Source organism: Vicia villosa, linkage group LG4 (assembly GCF_029867415.1).
Source record: "Vicia villosa cultivar HV-30 ecotype Madison, WI linkage group LG4, Vvil1.0, whole genome shotgun sequence".
Classification (NCBI taxonomy): Eukaryota; Viridiplantae; Streptophyta; class Magnoliopsida; order Fabales; family Fabaceae; genus Vicia; species Vicia villosa.
The window spans coordinates 178,377,407-178,396,945 of NC_081183.1; the positions used below are offsets into that span (position 1 = coordinate 178,377,407).

Below are 19,539 nucleotides of genomic sequence, written 5' to 3' on the forward strand. Positions count from 1 at the left end.
TATTTAGTAAAATCACTTTTTTTTCAATCAACAATGTATAATGATAGAAATAAATTAGTGAGCTATAAAAATAAAATAAAATAAAACTAGAAACCATCCTAATAGAATGGAACTCAAGTCCACTTCATTTCCACCATTACTCACATCACAGCAACTAGAACACTTTTAGACCAATTTAGACATCATCACAAACTTATATTTTTGAAATTTTCTCACACGACCAACGACAAATTTATGTAGATTCTATACTTTATTAACAGTCCATCAATCTGGCTTAAAACCTTTAGAAGAAAGAGAAAAGTTTCCTCAAACTCCAAAACAAGACAAACTCAAAAACATATCTCTGAAACAGGTTTAGTCTATCTTCCATCGGAACTACTACAGTTTACAACATGTCCATAACAACAACATCGTACCTCGTCGATTCATGCTAGTAACATCTTAGTCTGACTTCAACAAAAAAAAACATCATTATGTCACGAATACAACAACTCATAGATCCATCCAGGTTTCAAACTACTACCCATTCATTCAGATCCTTATATTACTTTCCATATCATAGCAACAATTTTTATTTTACGCCATAGCGCCACCGTGCAAACACCTTGGTTTTCTTCTTCAACCCAAAATAATAATATAAATATACATATTTTTGAAACAAAAACATAAATCATTTAATTACATGCGTCCCATGAAACCAACCCTGTTCTACAAAACCTTACACCTTCAAATGTTTTTCTTCTCTTCTTGTTGTCTGTTTTCACTCTTCCCATTCCACACCATTTTTTTTTTCTCTCAATAACACAATCTATACGAAAAATAAAATCCGAAAATCATTAACAATTAAAACTCCAAATTTGATGGAACAAAAATATCTTTTGCAATCTTGTTTTAAATCTTAATAATGTAATAGTATAAACTAATACAAGTTTCAAAAACTCTGCAACAAACCAACCCCAAGAATCACCATACTCATTCATTCCTTTGAATTTCGTTACCAACAACACGTGATACTCAAGTAACTCCCAACTCATCACATAAAAATAAAAATTAAAATAAAAAACAAAAACATTGATTCAATTCATTATTAACAATACTTAACTTCATCTCTCGTTACTTTTCCTCCCTAAAATTATTTTTATTATTTATTTTTATTTACACATTGCAATTTTTTCTCAGAATTTTTATTTTTTAATAACCTCTTCTAACAGATCGCACTTTCTTCTTTCTTTCGTTCTTCAATCTTTCATAGCTTCTGCGATCGAATCGATCTCTCAATTCAATTTCGCCGACATTCTCATAGTTTACTTCAAACCTTAATATTGTTTTTGTTCTGTCGCTGTTTTACTCTGTTTCTCGGAATTCGATTTCGTCTTCAATTTAGGGTTTATGTTTGGTTTCTCTCAAGATTTTGATTAATGCGAATTTTTTAGAATTTCGTTATTCGTTCTTTCTTTAGAGAATGATAATTAAGAAGAATCTCAAATCCGAAATGCCGACTCGGAAACGGGGTAGACTCGGTAACTCGGAGGAGAACGAGTCGTCAAGGTTGACTCAGAGAAACAAAAAGAAGAAATTTAATGGGAATTTTCCGATGAATCTCCTCGCCGGTGCAATTCCCGCTAGTTTTACTGGATTACTCGGTGCAACGGTTGCAACCACCGTGGCAACGTCGGATAACGGGTTTGATTTGTCTAATGGGAAACCGGATGTTAAGAATGCGGCGAACCGGCCGCCGTTGGTTCGGACTTCCCGCGGCCGGCTTCAGGTTTTGCCATCGAGGTTTAATGATTCTGTTATTGTGAATTGGAGGAAGGAAGGAAGGAACAACAGTAACAACGCAGCGGCGGCTGATACGAGCTTTCGGGAATTTGAATTTGATGAATTTGGTTTCAAAAATTATGGTGGAAAGGGGAAGAATGGGAATGGGAATGGGAATGGGATGGCAGGGAGCCGAAACAGGCCTCGCGGGTATTCGGTTTTGTGTGAGGAGGTTTTGCATAAGAATTTCGGTGTTGCTGCAGGCAAAGAATTGAGTTTGCGTGAGATTTTTGAAGAAACGAAAATAAATAATGAAGTTTTGAAGAAGGAGGAGGAGAAGAAAGAGGGGTTGTTTGGACCAGAAGATTTTTATGCAGGTGATATAGTGTGGGCTAAGGCGAAGAAAAAGGAACCTTTTTGGCCTGCAATTGTCATTGATCCAATTCATCAAGCACCTGAGCTGGTATTGAGATCATGTATAGCTGATGCTGCTTGTGTCATGTTTCTTGGCTACTCTGGGAATGAAAATCACAGGGTATAGTGTGAACTAGTACTAGTTTGTTATGTATATGGAAAGTTTCTATAATGGCTATTAAATTTGTGTTTTTTTTATGGCTGTGAGCAGGATTTTGCATGGGTGAAGTATGGAATGATATTTCCATTTGTGGATTATGCAGACAGGTAGGGAATTTTTGTACCTATATTATATACTACTGGTTGTTTTGTTGCTTTGTATTATAGTTGTTATTTTGATTTTTCTTTGTGGAAGAGTCTGTGTTGTGCTTACTGGGAATGATGTTTTGTATTAGGTTTCAAGAGCAATCTGAATTGAGTTTCTGTAATTCCTCTCAATTTCAAGTTGCGATTGAGGAAGCCTTTTTGGCTGATCAGGGGTTTGTAGAGAACTTGAATGAAGATTTGAGTGCAGTGGCTGGTAATAATGGTTGTAGTAATAGTTCTATTCTTAAAGTCTTTCAGAATGTAGCTGCTTCAAACAAGAACGAGGGTGGTCCTGTTCAGAAGAAAGTAAGTTAGCTTCGTGGCATATTTTCTTTTGTTTTTGGGATCTGCATGGCTTTTGGTGGCTGTTAATTCTGCTGTGTGTCGTATTTAAAGGATATTTAAGGATACTGGATATAAATTGCTGCTGAAGTAACACTATTGATTTGAATTTCTTATGTAGAATTTATTTGAAAGAGAGAAAAATGCGCGACTTTGTGCAGAATGTGGATTGGACGTTCCTCTCAATATGTCGAGGAAAAAAAAGGATTTGACTCCTAGTGGTCAACTCCTATGCAAAACATGTGCCAGGGTTTGTAACTTTTCCTTTTTTCTTCTAACAATTTATATTTAAGCCTGAAATGGAAACTTCATAATTGAAATAAACTGTATTTGTTGTAAAAAAGTGATATATTATCGTCTTTGTACAGTTAACAAAATCAAAACATTATTGCGGCATATGTAAGAAAGTTTGGAATCAATCAGATAGTGGGAGCTGGGTGAGTTAGTTGAATCTTGTCATCTATTTAAAGTATTATCTTTTTTTAGCACTTAAGTTTTATTTTTGCGGTATTAAAATTTCCTCCCTTCCGGATGTTCGCCTTGAATTAGGTCCGTTGTGATGGATGTAAAGTGTGGGTGCATGCTGAATGCGACAAAATCTCCAGCATTCTTTTCAAGGTTTATCCATTATACCTCACACTTATGTCTAATTGTTGTCTCTTCGAGGAATAAGAAGCCCGGAAAGAGATGTTTTATTCTGATTTTTTATCATCTGTTTCTTATAGAATCTTGGAAGCACAGATTATTTCTGCCCTGCTTGCAAAGTGAAGTTTAATTTTGAATTATCGGATTCAGAAAAATCAAATCCAAAAGTCAAGTAAGTTTATAGATATGATTCATGCTTTTTCTCCACACCCCCAATTTGTAGCCTAACTTAGTTATTCTATGTAACCTACGTCTGCTGTTTTAACATATTACTTAAGGTTTTTGAGTTAACCTCATTTTGTTTTGCTTCTTGTAGTTTTATTTCTGACTAAAGTGTATTTTTTGGTATAGATGGAACAAAAAGAATGGGCAGCTAGGACTTCCAAAAAAGGTCACTGTTCTCTGCAATGGTGTGGAAGGCATATATTTTCCAAGCATTCACTTGTAAGCATAAACTTCTTCAGAAGAGTTTTACATAACTTGCTTTTCCTATCTTTGTGTTATCATCATAGTTTTTGTCTGTTATGGTTAGTAGTCACATATAATTAGTTGGTCTGTTTGTAAAATGTGTGGCAAGTCGTAAAAGATTAATACCTTTTTTTTGGATTAGTAATTAAAACTATGAACCACAGTCCACAATGCTATCTGATTTTATGTTCTCTTAAAAAGGGTGACGATGGCGTATATGGAATTTTTTTCGTTTTACTAAAATGAAAACCTGATGTGAATTTTTATCATGTAGCTCACTGATTATTTTTTTGCCACAAAATTATGTCCAATGAATTTTATTTCCTGCAGAGTTATCATTTCTGAATGATTCAATACTTCATTCTAGTTATTTTATTGAGTTGGTTTTCCATGTTCTCCTGCAGAGTTATGTGCAAGTGTGGTTTTTGTGATACTGAAAAGCAAGCACTTAGTGAATGGGAACGCCACACAGGTTCCAAATTTAGAAACTGGAGAACAAGTATTCGCATTAAAGGATCCATGATATCGCTGGAACAATGGGTTCGTATATGACTATATTATTTAAAGTTGGTGCATAATATTCCTCATCTCTTTTGAAACATAAGTGTAATTGTTGTAACTGATACAATCTGTTTTGACTTCTCAGATGCTGCAGTTGGCTGAATTTCATGCTAAAGCTGTAGTTTATGTCAAACCTAAAAGACCATCCACAAAAGAAAGAAAACAGAAATTGCTTAACTTTCTGCAAGGTACCTTTTAAGTCTTTCCCTTTCTGCATGGCTATACAATAAGTTTCTTGGATAAATTTCTCAGAGCGATAATGGTAATGTAAACTATTGTCTCTGGCAGACAAGTACGAACCTGTTTGTGCTAAGTGGACTACAGAACGATGTGCTGTATGTAGATGGGTTGAAGATTGGGACTACAACAAAATTATCATCTGCGTCAGGTAATATAGCATCTTCATTTTATTATAAATATTTAAACAATGATAAATAGGGATTAGAAATATAGCATCTTCATGAATGTTTTAACAGTTAACAAGACTTAGTTTATGTCCGTGTCTTGAAATATTACAATGCAAAGCAGAAATATGCACCCTGCCTTATGCTTTTAATTACATGTATGGAAATCTGTTATTTTGCTTGGCCTTATCGTATATGTGTCTCTCCCATCCTCCTTATCAGTGAGAGCAGGGACAACAAGACCATTGACACGTAAAACCTTTTTTTTCTTCTGCAAACTGGAACTATCAAGCAAGATTTGTTCGTTTTGCTTGTTTTTTACTCTGATGAATGGCATTGCAATTGATATAAAAAATGTTTTATATATTTTATAGATGTCAAATAGCTGTTCATCAAGAATGCTATGGAGCAAGAAATGTTCGAGACTTTACATCATGGGTTTGTAAAGCTTGTGAAACACCAGACATCACACGAGAGTGTTGTCTTTGTCCTGTTAAAGGTGTGTATCTTACACAGTATTATAGATATGTCGTATTATGTATGTCAATTTTATTTGTATGAGCTATACCTCCCCCTTTATATTCTATTTTTTGGAATTTATCCTCTTGATTCATATAACCTTATATGCATATATGAATGAATCCTGCTTTTCTTTACCGCTTTTTACTGTAGCATTTAGGATAATATCATGTAGCTTTGGTGAGTTTGTTTTTAACTTTGTTTTGTAATTAGTGTCTATGATGTTAATATCTGAAATGTATTATTGGACACTCAGGTGGTGCTCTAAAGCCTACTGATGTTGATCCATTATGGGTTCACGTCACTTGTGCCTGGTTTCGACCTGAAGTATCTTTTGCTAGTGATGAGAAAATGGAGCCTGCTTTGGGTATCTTAAGTATTCCATCAAACTCTTTCGTGAAGGTAGGGTATTTCTAACTCTTTTGTCTGTTCAGAAAAATGTACTTTATATCTCTTTTATGATGAAGAAATATAGTTTTATGGTATCACTACTAATGTGTGTATTTTATTATAAAAAGTTATAGTAACGTTGTCCACGCCTAATTAGTGTTAGTCACCAATTGACGTAGGTTTTTTTTTTTGCATATTTCACACTAAGTTACATACGTCATTCACTCATACCATATTTTAAAGCTGGAGTGTGAACACTTGAAACAACTTAGGCTCCACTGCTCCAGTCCAGATTTCTTAACATATGAGTATAATTTAGGCGTCTCTTAGTTTTGTTCATTCTGATTCAATCTAAAGTTTGTATTAATTCAATTTCAGATTTGTGTTATTTGTAAGCAAATCCATGGCTCGTGCACACAATGTTGCAAGTGTTCCACTTATTTTCATGCCATGTGTGCATCAAGGGCCGGTTATCGCATGGAGGTGAGGCTTCACTTGAATTGACTTGGGTACTTTTTGCTGATATGTTCTAATATGTACTTTCATTTAATTTAATTTGTAACACGTTGAATGCTACTTTTAATTAATGTTGTCATGGTTCAAATATGATATAGCTTCAATTAATACTTTTTGATGACTGATTAGTGATTACAATTATTCATCAGACCCCTGCCTAGAACTTCACAATCAGAAAAAGTAAAGATCATAAACTTGATTTTGAAGGTTTTGATGGAAAATATGTTTTCATCTAGAATTTAAAATTAACTTCATACCTTGTATAACCATTTGTGTATTTTATGCTGATAGCATCTTGTTTGGCCCAATTGCAATACAATCGACATGCTCCATACAAAAAAACCACATCATTTTAAGATAATCCGTAATATTTAAGCATTTAGAGTGCCATTTAAAATATGGAATCTGATGGCAATAATAATTAATAAGCTATACTAATTATTTTTCTGTATCATGTCTGACTTTAAATAGTTTTCACTTATCGTATGGATAATTTGTGATCCATCAAATAGTTATTGAGTTATCTATTCTGTAAATGCAGTTGCATTGTTCAGAGAAAAATGGTAAACAGACAACAAGAATGGTTTCTTATTGTGCTTATCACAGGTATGGAATCCTCAATTATGACAATATTGTTTCTCCTTTCTCCCTTTATATATTGTTTCCTCTACGGAGTTTGCTTTTTATAAATTTCAGTGCTTTTGGAATTGTATGGTTATGGGTGTATTTGAGTTCATCTTATTCTTATTTTAGCCGTTCAACTTCATGATTTCTATATTTCTTGCAGGGCTCCCAATCCAGACACTGTTTTGATCATACACACTCCTCAAGGGGTCATTTCAACTAAAATCCTTATCCAAAAAAAGAGAAAAGTCGGGTCAAGATTAATTTCATCGAACCGAATAAAGGAAGAAGACACTCCTCTACCAGATAACACCGAACATGATCCATTTTCTGCTGCTAGGTGCCGAATCTTTGTAAGAATAAACCGCACAAAAAAGGTAACTTGGATACTATTTTTGTTCTTCTCGCTATTAAGGCCTTGTTAGTCACTGTAGCCTCTAATAGGCCCTTTGATATCTTTATCAAATCTTGTAAAACAACAATACATTTCTCATCTTTATTTTTTCTATTTGCCAGAGAGCAGCCGATGAAGCCGTTCCTCATAAAGTGAGGGGTCACTGCCGTCATCCTCTAGATGCAATTCAGAGATTAAATCCATGCAAAGTAAATATTTTACTTTGATATAAATTGGATTTTCCTATTCTTTGTTTAAGCTTGAGTGTGAGGTTTAAAGTGTATTCCACATCCCCCTAATTTTTCACTCTTTCGCTCATCTCTTTCCCTCTAATAGGTGGTAGACGAGTCTCGGACATTTTCATCATTTAAGGAACGCCTTCATCACCTACAGGTAAATCATCCTTTCTTTAGTGGCGGTTTATTGGCTTTGCTTATCGATTTTCTGATTATATCGTGGATACACTTGCATGACTCCAGAGAACCGAAAATGAACGAGTGTGCTTCGGTAGATCAGGCATACATGGATGGGGCTTGTTTGCACGAAGAGTTATTCAAGAAGGAGAAATGGTATATGATTGTTATACTCAAATGATCAAATATGAAAAGATTATACTCAAATGATTAAATATGAAAAAATTATAACTACCCATGATATCTTTGGCTATTTGAGAATATGATTATCTTTTTGACATGCTCTATTCTATTGCACTTTTATAGTAGAAATAATCAGCATGATTTTATTCAATGCAGGTCCTTGAATATCGTGGCGAACAAGTAAGGCGCAGCGTTGCAGACCTGAGGGAGGCACGCTACAAATTAGAAAGGAAAGACTGCTATGTAAGTTAATTCCCCCTGCCTGCCCATGGACTGATCCCCTTGTCCTTGACTTTTTTTTTGTTCACCGGACTTCCCTCTTGTCTATTTTACCTCGGTTTCAGAGCTGATTTTTTCTAAGCAACTTAGTAATTAATATTTTACTAAATTAAATTGTTCTGGTTTCTTTTTTTTTTTTTTGGCAGCTTTTCAAAATAAGTGAAGAAGTGGTAGTTGATGCAACCGATAAGGGAAATATAGCGCGGTTAATTAACCATTCTGTAAGTCAACCTATCTCAAATTGTACAGTAGATTGCTCACTTTAGAACATTACTGGTTATTAATCATCTCCTCTTACCCCATTCTTGGTTCATGTCAATGCAGTGTATGCCAAATTGCTATGCAAGAATCATGTCTGTGGGTCATGACGAGAGCCGGATCGCACTCATTGCCAAGACTAAAGTATCTGCCGGTGACGAGCTAACGTATGTTATCTATCTATGCTCACCTCTTGTCGGCCATGCTTTCCTGTGTCATTTCAACATGCATTTTGGAGTAAATCATCATTTTGGTCCCAAAAATTGAAATTAACAAATTCTTAGATGATTTATGAAATTAATTTCAGCAAACAAAATGCATAAATTCTAACAATTTCAAAGCATGATTCTTACAATTTCATTATTTAACTATGCTAATTTTACCTGGCAGGTATGACTACTTGTTTGATCCTGATGAGCCAGATGAATTTAAAGTTCCATGTTTATGTAAAGCTCCAAACTGCAGGAAATTCATGAACTAGGATGATTTATTCACAGATTATGATGACAATTATTATTTCTCCACAAGGAGCACTAACCCTTCACATCAACAATGGGAACCTCACAGCTATACACAAGCTGTAACTTTAATCAAAGCAATAAGAAAAAAAAATATAGAAAATAATAGCTGTGGCAGTTTTTCTTTTTGCCCTCAAATGCTTTCTTAGAGTTTTTAGCTCTTTTACATTCATCAAAGCCTATTACATTGTATAGGTGTTAGTAGCTTTTGGCTTTTGGAGTCTTTGTAAATGTGTTAGAAATATTACCTTATTTTCTTAATTTAATGCCAATTTATTATTTCATGCCTCATTCTATTTTGCATATACTGTATTGGTGAATAGAAAAATAATGTCCCAAGATTTCAAAAAGATTGTTATTTAAATAATAACTACAATTACAAAGATGATTTCACCTATAAAAAAATGTAGAGTTTAATTATATAATTAATTACTTTTATTAGATGATTAATAAATATAATAAGGTGTCATGACTTAATAATTATAGTACGATTATCTATATGATTTTAAATTTAAATGTGTTTTTGGTCTTCTATTTTAATCAAAATCATTTACTATTTATTAGCTCTTTTATTTTAAAAAAATTGTTTTTTGTCGCTATATTAAATAAGTCTATGTATTATTTTAATTTACATCATTATTTCAATTAAACTATATAAATAATTTTAAAATTAAATAAAATAATTAATATTTAAATTTTTTTGAACATTTCTTTATTATTATTATTATTATTATTATTATTATTAAATCCATAAATTATAAACACACTCTTTCAAGTATCCTGATTTGTCTTCAAATTATAACTAGCTTTGCTTCCACCATCATTTTGATATGTCTCTCCATGCTCATTGACTTTTCACGAGTGTAAATCAAACATATTGTCCTATGAACTCTTCAAGAAAGTGAAAGTTGTCTCACTCCTTCCATCAACTTCATTAAATTTAGGGAATTGTTTAACCCACCGTATGTCTAGGTTTTTTTTACACACCACCACGCAGATTTTCAAAAATGCCTTTGGAAATCGAAAATACATTTTAGGATGCACCAATTCTTTAGAAAATTGGGTTTTGGTGGACGAGACCCTGCGTAACAACTTTAAACTAACTGAAAATACAACTACAGGTAGGAACCGGAGATGTATTTTCAGAAGCGCCTCCAATTCATATGAATTTTTTAGACAGGAGAACGTTTACACGCAGAAACAAACCAAAAATACACTTATGGGATAGAACCAGAGATGCATCTCTGGTTTGTATTGGCACTTAAATGTGCGATGTCTCTTGCCCTCCCACAGTTTATGAACTTTTCAAAACATCAAAAAAATTCTCAAACCCTCTCAACCCCCATTGTGTCAAAATCATCCAACTTTGCGAAAAGCTCATCAGAAATCATCAAGCATCACACACATCATTGTTCAAGCACATTGAATGAAGAAAAATCATCAATTGTAAGTTATTTTTGAGCTGTTTGAAGTTATTTAATTTCACCTAGAAATTGTGTTTTAGGATCTAAAATTCAAGTTTTTTTTAGTATTTGCAAATTTAGAAGTCATAGTAAACGTTTTAGAAATGTTATTTTTACCTCAATGACCTTTTTTTATGTCTTGGTGGCTAGGTTTCGCTATCGACGAAACAAAAACGTTGTAGGTCGTATCGGGGATGCATTTTCTAGTTTTGTCCAATGTTTTATAAAAAATCGAAAAATGTATCTCCAGTTTTATCTTGTCTACAATTTTCATTTATTTTGAGCATATATGATTCTTATTATTAACGTTTGTTTTGTTATTCTAAAGGAGTAATGGCTGATGAGAGAGCTTCTAGACTGAGACATGACATACTTGCACAACACGCTTATATGTGTAGGAAAATAAGTCAGGCACCCTAGGCCCTTGCATCTGGATAAGTTGTGTCGAATGCATCTACATCTCAGACTGATCCTATTTCTATACCTACTACATCTTTCTCCCGTAGCAGGAGAGGTTCTCGAGTTCACTCCTCGCACACGTCCTCCCGTAGACGCATGTCGTAATCTATAGTATTTAAGGCAAGAGAGGCATATGTCTCCCACCCGACACCGGATGTCACAGAGCCTGAGGCACAGCCGGCTGAGGCAGCACCTACTACGCCTCGGGGTTTTGGATGAGGGCCTTCTGATTTGTCATTGTTGATCTGTACCCGGTCCATGTTGCTAGACATATTTGGGACAAAGAGGTATAAATTTATAATTGTTGTTTAGTTAATTTTGTCGATCTAATTTTTTAATTTAATTTTTGTTTAATGAATTTTGTTAAACCATGTATGCATGAACGTGATCCGCTGAAAAATCATTAATCATGAAAGGAAGATCTCTAAAATCATACCTCCCGTAAAGCCATGGTTTGATCAACTCTTGGTGCTTCCAGGGTTGAAGAACCTGACCTTGTGTGGATAGACCACCGCTAATAATGGTATGATTAACATTTTTGTTGAGAGGTGGCACGATGAGATATCCTCCTTCCATCTACCGCATGGTGAGATGTCGATCACACTCGACGACGTCGCGTGTCTGTTTTAACTTCCGATAAGAGGGAGGTTTTTAGACCGTGAAAGGTGCGACAAAGAGGGGGGTTAGAGTTATTGGTTGATAAAGTGAGAATTGACCCTGAGAAAGCTTTAGCTAAGATGGATAAGACTTGTGGTTCTCATGTCAGATATAGTTGGTTGAAGAAGGTGTTCAATGATGAGCTTATGTTAGCACAATAAGCTCATGGTGATTTGGAGCAGGTCGCCTGTCACAGTCACAGTGTATGTTGTGAGAGCATACATGTTATATCTGGTTGGCACTGCAATTTTTGTGGACACCAATGCCACTTACACTGAAATCAAGTACTTGCGGTTCTGTGATGATTTTGAGCGGATCCATGAGTGTAATTGGGGGAAGCTTGTTTGGTATACTTGTACCATAAGTTGTCTAAAGGCTGCAAGTGGAGGACGAAGCAGATGACTGGCAGCATCACACTTCTGAACGTAAAATTTATTGATATTATATTATGATTCTGTTTTCTTAATTATTGTGATTCCGTTACAAACTGATAATCATTGTAATTTCAGGCATGGATTCTACAACACTTCCCATGTGTCTCGGGTTGGTCATTTGCCACAAATTATAGTGAGGATCGTCTGCGTGTCGTTGCATTCAACCCGCTCAAAGGGAACAAGGCGACAAAGTCATTCAGAGTCTATATTAACCAGTTTGTTTTTGATTATATATATATATATATATATATATATATATATATATATATATATATATATATATATATATATATATATATATATATATATATATATATATATATGTATTTTGGTTTGGATATTATATTATAAATATTGACTTTTTAGATTGTATTTGGATATCAAAATTTGTTGTAACTGATTAATTTTGTAACTTACAAAAATATTTGAAACAAAAATTATATTTGCCGCAAAAATATTTGAAACAAAAATTGTATTTGCTGCAAAACTCCAGTTCCAAAATGGAGATGTATCTCCTGAACTAACGAAAATCTAAATAAAAAAATGTGCTTCCCAAAAATACATTTTTTAGATTTTTCAGAAATATTTTTGAAATTTTATAAGGTGTTTTCCTCCCCTACAGAGTAGAACAAGAAATTTCCTAAATTTATGTATTTCCACATCAACAACAACAAAAAGCAACAATAAATAAATCACACTAACAAACCCCAAAATTTCACTCCATATGAAGCAATCAATCAATCACAAAATAAACATTGACACGCATACTAGAACACTTGCAATCAACTAGTATCACAAGATTTCACAAAGATTATATCAAAGGGTACTAAACGAACTTAAAAATTCAGAAACATTAAAAAAAAAATTAAAGATATGTATGTCCCTGAACCCTTAGCAAATTGATTTTTGACCACCACTTAAGGAACCTACACTGACATTTTGGTTGGTTAGCATAGATCTCAATTCCTCTTTACAAATAATCTCTAGCCTTCTAGGCCTGGAAGGAATATTTGGATACGGTGGCTTCTGAGTTATCTCCATGTCTCTCCAACTCATGTTCCTTATGTCCCTCATCCACAAATGCCCCTTATGGGATCTCACAAAGTGTTTCATACTTCAAATAATGTACAAGCACTACTTCCGTAAAACTAACCCATGAAGGTGGACAGGGGCTAACTTCTTCTGAACAAAACAAAGAACAAGTGGGAAAACAAGGTCACCATAAGGGGACTCTTCTTGTACTCCCACTAATATTAAAAAGTGTTTACATTTGCAAATAAATCATATCATATCTAACAGTTTATACCACAAAGATAATTGATTTATAAAGAAAAACTAAAATAGAAAAAATGAGAAGCATTATCTACGCCAAAACAGATTAATTTTCTCAATAACAAAATCTATTAATGTTGGCTGTAGAATAAGTTACTATTACAGGGAATGAGATATTCTATGACTCAAAAGGTAAATTGTATTGAAAGTGCTTTATTCATCCTTTTTGCTAGGTTTGGCATCACTCTCTTCTTCAGATGATTTGGATTTGGACTCATCGAACTCCAATAACTGAATTGAAACAGAATAAAAAGTTACTACATTGTAGCTAACCACATCTAACAATCTTAGCATATATATATATATATATATATATATATATATATATATATATATATATATATATATATTGAAAAATAAATATAACAATGTTAGCATATATATATTGAAAAATAAATATAAAATGAACTATCTCTAAACCGATGATGAGTCTCTAGAAACTCCATTCCATGTTTCAAAGTCTTAAAATCACTAATAAAAGCGTAGAAGCAAGTTAGCAATGACATAAAACATTTGTAAGGTATCATTCAAAGTTGTTTACCACTAAACTTATGGACATAAGAATGTACAAACATGTTATATTGAAACTGTGACACTTGTGTACACTTCTGTACTTGAAACTTTGTGAGTTATGCATATGGTTACAAGTTACAACGGAATACTAACATGTTATACTTCAGTGAGAAAAGACGCAAGCAAATGAGATGTGAAAAAAATAAATAGAAAAGAAAATTAGGAAGTGATACAAACCTGTTTGACTTCACCGTTCCATATGCAATGAGCAGCCAAAAATCCAATAACAGCAGGTACAATATATAAAAGAGCGGGCTGAAAACAAGGTGTAAAAGAAAAGTAAAAAATGTTAAACAATACTGTTACAACGCCCTTCTGTGAAAAACATAACAAGAAAAGGAAGAATAATGAAACTACAGATCCAGTTACCTGAGCAGCCTGAAACCAGTTCATCACAACTATTGTAAGGACCAAGCCGAAAGTGTATCCTAAAAATGCACTCTTGAAATATTGGGATTGCTTTCCTCTAGAAACATCAAACCGCAATGCCAGTGCTACAAAGATACCTAAAGGGAAAACATTTGTTTTCAAAATAAATAGATGTGAAGTGCCAACCATTTCAATTTTATGTAAGTGCTTATATTTAAGCCTTTCTACAATCAAGGAGAGAATGAGGGAACTTCTCATAAACTCGTATAAGTTGTTTCTATAAGCTATTATGGAAAGTTTATGAAAGATTCAGCCTACCAGGGATAACAATATCACCAAGTCCAAGCATCGAAAACGGCCTTGCAATATCAGATGTGGGGAACAAAAGCTGGAAAATGATTGAAATAGTCAATAATACGAGGAAATAGTAATAGCATATAATTTCAAAGTTCATATCAAGATGAAAGAAACAAATGCCATTTCAATAAACCAAGATCTTAACCTTTATAGGAGCATCAAATGATTTTGCAACGCTAACCATCACAGGTGTGAAGAAAACCCAGAAAATGTCATAAAAAAAGAGTCCACCCTACAAAACATAAAAACGGAAAGATTCAAAAATCATATGGACAAGCGAATAATGGAGTGCAGTGCAATAGAAGTAAACACTAATCTGATTCACAACCAAGAACTAACTATTTTTGCAATATAAAACATGGATTGGGAGGGCCAGATAAAATTGTGAACTTATAAAGTGACACAGAGGAACTATTATCCAAAAATAAATGTGTGTGAAATTAGATTAAGTGAATGAGACCATTGAGAAAAACTTGGCTCATTTGCAGCTATAAGAATATGCTAACAAATATGTAATTAAAATTAAAGCAAAATGTGTTTAAGCACCATAAACCATAATTAAAGAGAAAAAGCATTTACCAACAGAATAGCACCAGTCTTGAAAGACCCAAGAGAAAGCATTTCAATTCCCTGTAAATATTAAACATTGAATCATTATGGTCATTTGACTGCTTACAATTTGAATGTGAAATTCATTTTGCAGAACCAATAAAAAAAGATCAAGTTTTGCTATTTATTACAAAACTTATAAACACAAAGGCAAGAATTGCTCTTTTAAAAAGAAATAGAACAAAATATAGGGGAAGCGAAGAAAGACACATACATGATGTGTGGGTTCTTAAAAAGATGAAAGCAACAACATTCATCACATCGTTTTGGTTTTTTTAGCAATCGAAAGATTTGAAACTAGACCCATCGACTCGGCTTCTAACTCGCCAGTCTGTTTGAGTTTGACAGAGTATGATTGAATTTGACCAAGTTTGAACAGAAATTATTCTACGTGATGTACTCATTTCCCCTACCTAGAAAGGTAAACTAGTCATTCGCAAGAAAGGTAAAACTAGTCATTCGCAAGTTTGACAATGTAGGTTTCCCAAGCCCATTCACTTGGGAATATGGAAACTATTATTTCATATCAGCGCATTTTGTAGCTCAGGTTTGGCACAACATTCAGCAGATGGTATCCAAAAAATACCAACCGCAACCAAAAAAGCATCTTTTAAAACCAGTAAAGTGGAGTTTAAACAAGTATAGATAGGTAACAGCTTAAGCACCAAACCTGAATACAGAAAGCAAGACCCAATGTATTATTTGCCAGCCAATGCTTCTTTAAAGCATACCATGCACAAAAAAAGGTTCCAGGGATTGCAGCAATGATCTGTGACTTTGTAAACTCAATGTCCAAAGCTGTGTAAGAAAGGTGTAATGAAAAATATCATTCTGCATGATAGAAGCGAGCTATCGTCAACTAGATCAAATGCAACAAAAAGGTAAAAAATGCATACTTTGAGACCACGAGATGATGGCACCATGATTAAAAAACATACAAAAGAAAAAAAACCCATTGATAACAATCCAGCTTTATGCGTTTGGTCAGTAAAGGAAAGAAAAGAAACAAAGGAAACTCTTATGATTATAACATCACATCGTGCCAACATATCCAGGAAATAGAAATCTAGCACCGTGTGATGCTATTGCAGAATTATCTTTTCTCTCAACCAACTACTATGCCTTAACAGCAGGAAAAACCATATTCCTAAGCTCCTATTGGAATAAGTAAAATTTTCCCTTGATAGAGTCAGAAACTCATCTAGAAAAGATAAGTATATTTTGGATATGACAAAATTCTCCTAATCCAATATTAACTAATATGATCTCTCGTGTCAGATAAGAGTATCAACATTATTAGCTATTAGCAAATTTAGTCAGAAAAGTTAACAAATATCTAATAGGTACTTCATATCAGCAATTTCACACTTGCAGAAATCAACAGAAATGCAAGCCACATACTGTCATCATTGACAATCAAATACAATGAATCATATATCTTATGATACCAAAATTTAGAGAAACAGCATTATTCTGTCGCAGCAAGAGTCCGGCTAAATAAGGTGACAAACACATGACATACATTTAAAATATGGAAAACGCCAGACAATGAGATCCTCATTCCAATGATTTGGCAAAAATCTTTTGATAGATGGTAGTAATGTTGCCCTGTCCAAAGAGAGAACAACGATGTCATATAGCAAACAAAATTACCTTAAAAAGTATTCTCTAGTGTCCATATAATAACAAAAGGAAAACAATGGGCCAAAGTAAAGAACATACGACAAGGCAACAATCCCCAGTACAAAGAAGTAGAGTGTCAAGACAGTGTTGACCAAGTCCTTAGATAGAAACTTGAAGAGCAAGAAAAGTGATAACAACATTGCGCTCCCGACAAAGGGAAAACGCATAGCGTGTTCATTAGACATTGTCTCCTGCATTATCGCAACTCACATAAGTCAGTTCATGATTCTTTGAAAAGAACAAAGGAAATAGGGCATAAAAAAACACTACTTACAGTAGGTGGAGTTGGTTTGACGGAACGGTAGCATCCCACGAACACAGTGATGCATGCGGTTAAGACAACATTTACATTTGGATCTATTTTCACAACAAGAGGTGCCAAGGTTAAACCTGCGAGAGGAGATACAAACAGTTAATAAACAAACAATCTAGGAACATAAAAAACAACCCCCTTTACTTCTCAAAGATACAATAAAATTAGAATAAAAAACTTGAAACCTATAAAAAACTTGAAACCTATAAACATCACTAGTCGATTCTGAAGAACAACTTATATATCCGGAACTTAACGAGATCTTAATTGAATCGTGTATCCAAATGCTCCCTAAACTCTTTAAGGCTATACAAAAATAAATTTTCCATTGGTTCAATTCAAGCCCACAGCTTGGCACATTAAGGCACAAGGACCGCCTTTATCCTAAATAGCATCATTCTATGAAGCACTATCTGACACAGACATCATACATGACTGTGACCGTTACACGTAGACCATAACAACAACAACAACAACCAGGCCTTATCCCACTAAGTGGATTCGGCTACATAGATTAACTTTCTCCGTAATGTTCTATCCAAAACCATGTTTCTATCCGACAATTACAAGTAGACATTTTAATACATTTAGAAAATATAAATATAAGTGATTTAACATTACCACGCGCCCCGAGTCCAAACATACATTTAATCAGAAGTTTCATTTCTACATAGAACTGTCACTATAGAATATAAACAGCTACTGCATTGTTCTAAAATGCCACAACAAATTTCACTTCAGCAACATTAAGCATATATTAGCACCACAAATTAATTTACTCCTAATTGCAAAAAAAAAAAATGAAGAAAAATAATCAACAATACAAAATCTACACAACAAAATCAACAAACCTGCTAATGCCAAACTCGCAATTCTCTCAGTGTTTTTCATCTTAAACCTGAAAATAAAAAACACCAATTTCATAAACTCAAATTTATTGTCAATTTAACCCAAAAAAAAAAACAATTTCTGATTATTTATTCACAAAACTACCTCTTAGTAAAACAAAAATGGCGAAACGTTGATTGCAGATCGGAGAAGACAATGAAAAAATTGGGATAATTTTTGGGGAATTTAAAGAGTTAGGGTTTAAAGTTTATGACAAATTCAGATTTTTATTATAATAAATATTTTTATTGTTTATAATTTTGTATAGCCCGCGGTTACGAAGAAAAGATGAAGAAGGAAAGATTTGGCTTTTAGTAACAGACACACGTGGTTTGAGGTTTTTGAACCAATCATGAACTTGCTTATTGCCACGTCTGACTTATGAAATATTTTATCTATTTTTTTTAAGTTACATTATATTAAAAGAAATACTTTTTGGTCAAATTGCATCCAAAATAATATATTTTGGTAAAGAATAGTTTTAATGAATTTTTCAGGAAAGTTTATGATTTTTTGGTCAAATACTTTTTTTGGACCATTTTATATTCTTTAATAATTTTTGTTAAAAAAAATACTTTAAGAAGGTGATCAATTGAAATGGTCAAGAAAAAAAGAAAAGTATAAAAGATTGTAGAGTACTATATTTATTAAAGAGCTTATTTTTCAATTTATATCACACAAAAATTAGACAATCGACCCATCATAGTTATTCATGCATATCACTTTAAATATGATTATTATAAAAGTTTAAAAAATTATTTATATAATTATTTAAGATGACTAACAATGTAAAAATTATTTATATGGATAATATATAATATATAATGAAATATTTTTAATACTAAAAAGACAAGATAATATCATTATTTATCTATCTATCTATTTATTTATTTGTATTGTGGTGCTTGTTAAAATATAATATGTGATAATTTATGGTGATCAATAACTACGGTAAACTTTAAAGATTTATTGAAGGGTTTAGAACTAGGTCACGCAAGGAGGTGAGAAACAATGATATTTGCGTAATGACATTGGATTCCTTTCTCAACTTTAAGGTTGGGATATTTATAAAAGCTTTGGGGCTGGATCTGAAACTCTTATCTGAGAGTGTGGGAATGAGGTAGTTAGTCTCCTATTATTCAGTATAATATGGTACATTCTCACATTACATTGTTGTTTGACTCCCACTCTACATTGTTACAAACTAAGAAACGTTAATTGCACATTTTTTCTAAAAGGTGACTAATCTGAGAAAGGGGTGTCGTATTTAAATGATGGGCGCTCGAACAAATAAACGGGTGATGTTTGGTGGCGTTCTTCTGTCACATGGATCCTTGTGGGCCCTTGACAACTATACTAAAGCACAGTCCCTCAAGCACGAGGGCTTGGAAAGCATTGAGTGATTAG

General features: G+C 33.4%; 2 protein-coding genes and 2 long non-coding RNA genes across 5 annotated transcripts; 2 read left to right on the forward strand and 2 right to left on the reverse strand.

Annotated features, from left to right (window-relative positions):
- Positions 1-328: 328 nt before the first annotated feature.
- On the forward strand, positions 329-9,274 carry LOC131596152 (histone-lysine N-methyltransferase ATX4-like). 2 transcript variants are annotated; one of them, XM_058868734.1, is made up of 23 exons: positions 332-2,296; positions 2,387-2,442; positions 2,571-2,787; positions 2,945-3,073; positions 3,192-3,260; positions 3,373-3,441; positions 3,549-3,640; positions 3,820-3,912; positions 4,341-4,476; positions 4,583-4,685; positions 4,786-4,885; positions 5,276-5,400; positions 5,677-5,822; positions 6,189-6,293; positions 6,868-6,932; positions 7,114-7,327; positions 7,467-7,553; positions 7,681-7,737; positions 7,824-7,913; positions 8,097-8,183; positions 8,366-8,440; positions 8,544-8,644; positions 8,868-9,274. In XM_058868734.1, exons 1-23 carry the CDS (start codon positions 1,463-1,465, stop codon positions 8,956-8,958), a joined length of 3,141 nt encoding a protein of 1,046 aa, XP_058724717.1. In that variant the 5' UTR covers positions 332-1,462; the 3' UTR covers positions 8,959-9,274. The 2 variants fall into 2 exon arrangements, with proteins under 2 accessions (XP_058724716.1, XP_058724717.1); XM_058868733.1 differs by lacking the exon at positions 8,868-9,274 and having other exon boundaries at positions 329-2,296; positions 8,544-8,793.
- On the reverse strand, positions 5,816-8,999 carry LOC131596154 (uncharacterized). The gene is made up of 3 exons (XR_009282158.1): positions 8,861-8,999; positions 6,584-8,687; positions 5,816-6,489 (listed from the first exon to the last, which is right to left on the reverse strand). It is a non-coding gene; the product is annotated as an uncharacterized LOC131596154 (long non-coding RNA).
- A 521-nt stretch (positions 9,275-9,795) lies between the features above and the next one.
- Positions 9,796-12,222, forward strand: LOC131600416 (uncharacterized). Its single transcript, XR_009283134.1, has 3 exons — positions 9,796-10,441; positions 10,787-11,999; positions 12,084-12,222. It is a non-coding gene; the product is annotated as an uncharacterized LOC131600416 (long non-coding RNA).
- Positions 12,223-13,386: 1,164 nt separating this feature from the next.
- Positions 13,387-18,384, reverse strand: LOC131596155 (signal peptide peptidase-like). Its single transcript, XM_058868735.1, has 12 exons — positions 18,238-18,384; positions 18,096-18,142; positions 17,206-17,321; positions 16,971-17,122; positions 16,771-16,856; positions 15,919-16,046; positions 15,219-15,269; positions 14,785-14,871; positions 14,601-14,670; positions 14,283-14,419; positions 14,091-14,168; positions 13,387-13,571 (listed from the first exon to the last, which is right to left on the reverse strand). Exons 2-12 carry the CDS (start codon positions 18,133-18,135, stop codon positions 13,494-13,496), a joined length of 1,023 nt encoding a protein of 340 aa, XP_058724718.1. The 5' UTR covers positions 18,136-18,142; positions 18,238-18,384; the 3' UTR covers positions 13,387-13,493.
- Between the last annotated feature and the right edge of the window lie 1,155 nt (positions 18,385-19,539).

Bases quoted from the DNA above. Each gene is read 5' to 3' on its own strand.
- LOC131596155 (XM_058868735.1), bottom strand. From the start codon at position 18,135: ATGAAAAACACTGAGAGAATTGCGAGTTTGGCATTAGCAG. The intron at 16,857-16,970 runs GTATGTTCTTTA...CTCTTTGGACAG, and splicing joins CTGGGGATTGTTGCCTTGTC to GGCAACATTACTACCATCTA. The intron at 14,420-14,600 runs GTAGGCTGAATC...TTTTCCCTTTAG, and splicing joins TGGTGATATTGTTATCCCTG to GTATCTTTGTAGCACTGGCA.
- LOC131596152 (XM_058868733.1), top strand. From the start codon at position 1,463: ATGATAATTAAGAAGAATCTCAAATCCGAAATGCCGACTCGGAAACGG. The intron at 3,261-3,372 runs GTGAGTTAGTTG...GCCTTGAATTAG, and splicing joins AATCAGATAGTGGGAGCTGG to GTCCGTTGTGATGGATGTAA. The intron at 8,184-8,365 runs GTAAGTTAATTC...TTTTTTTGGCAG, and splicing joins TAGAAAGGAAAGACTGCTAT to CTTTTCAAAATAAGTGAAGA.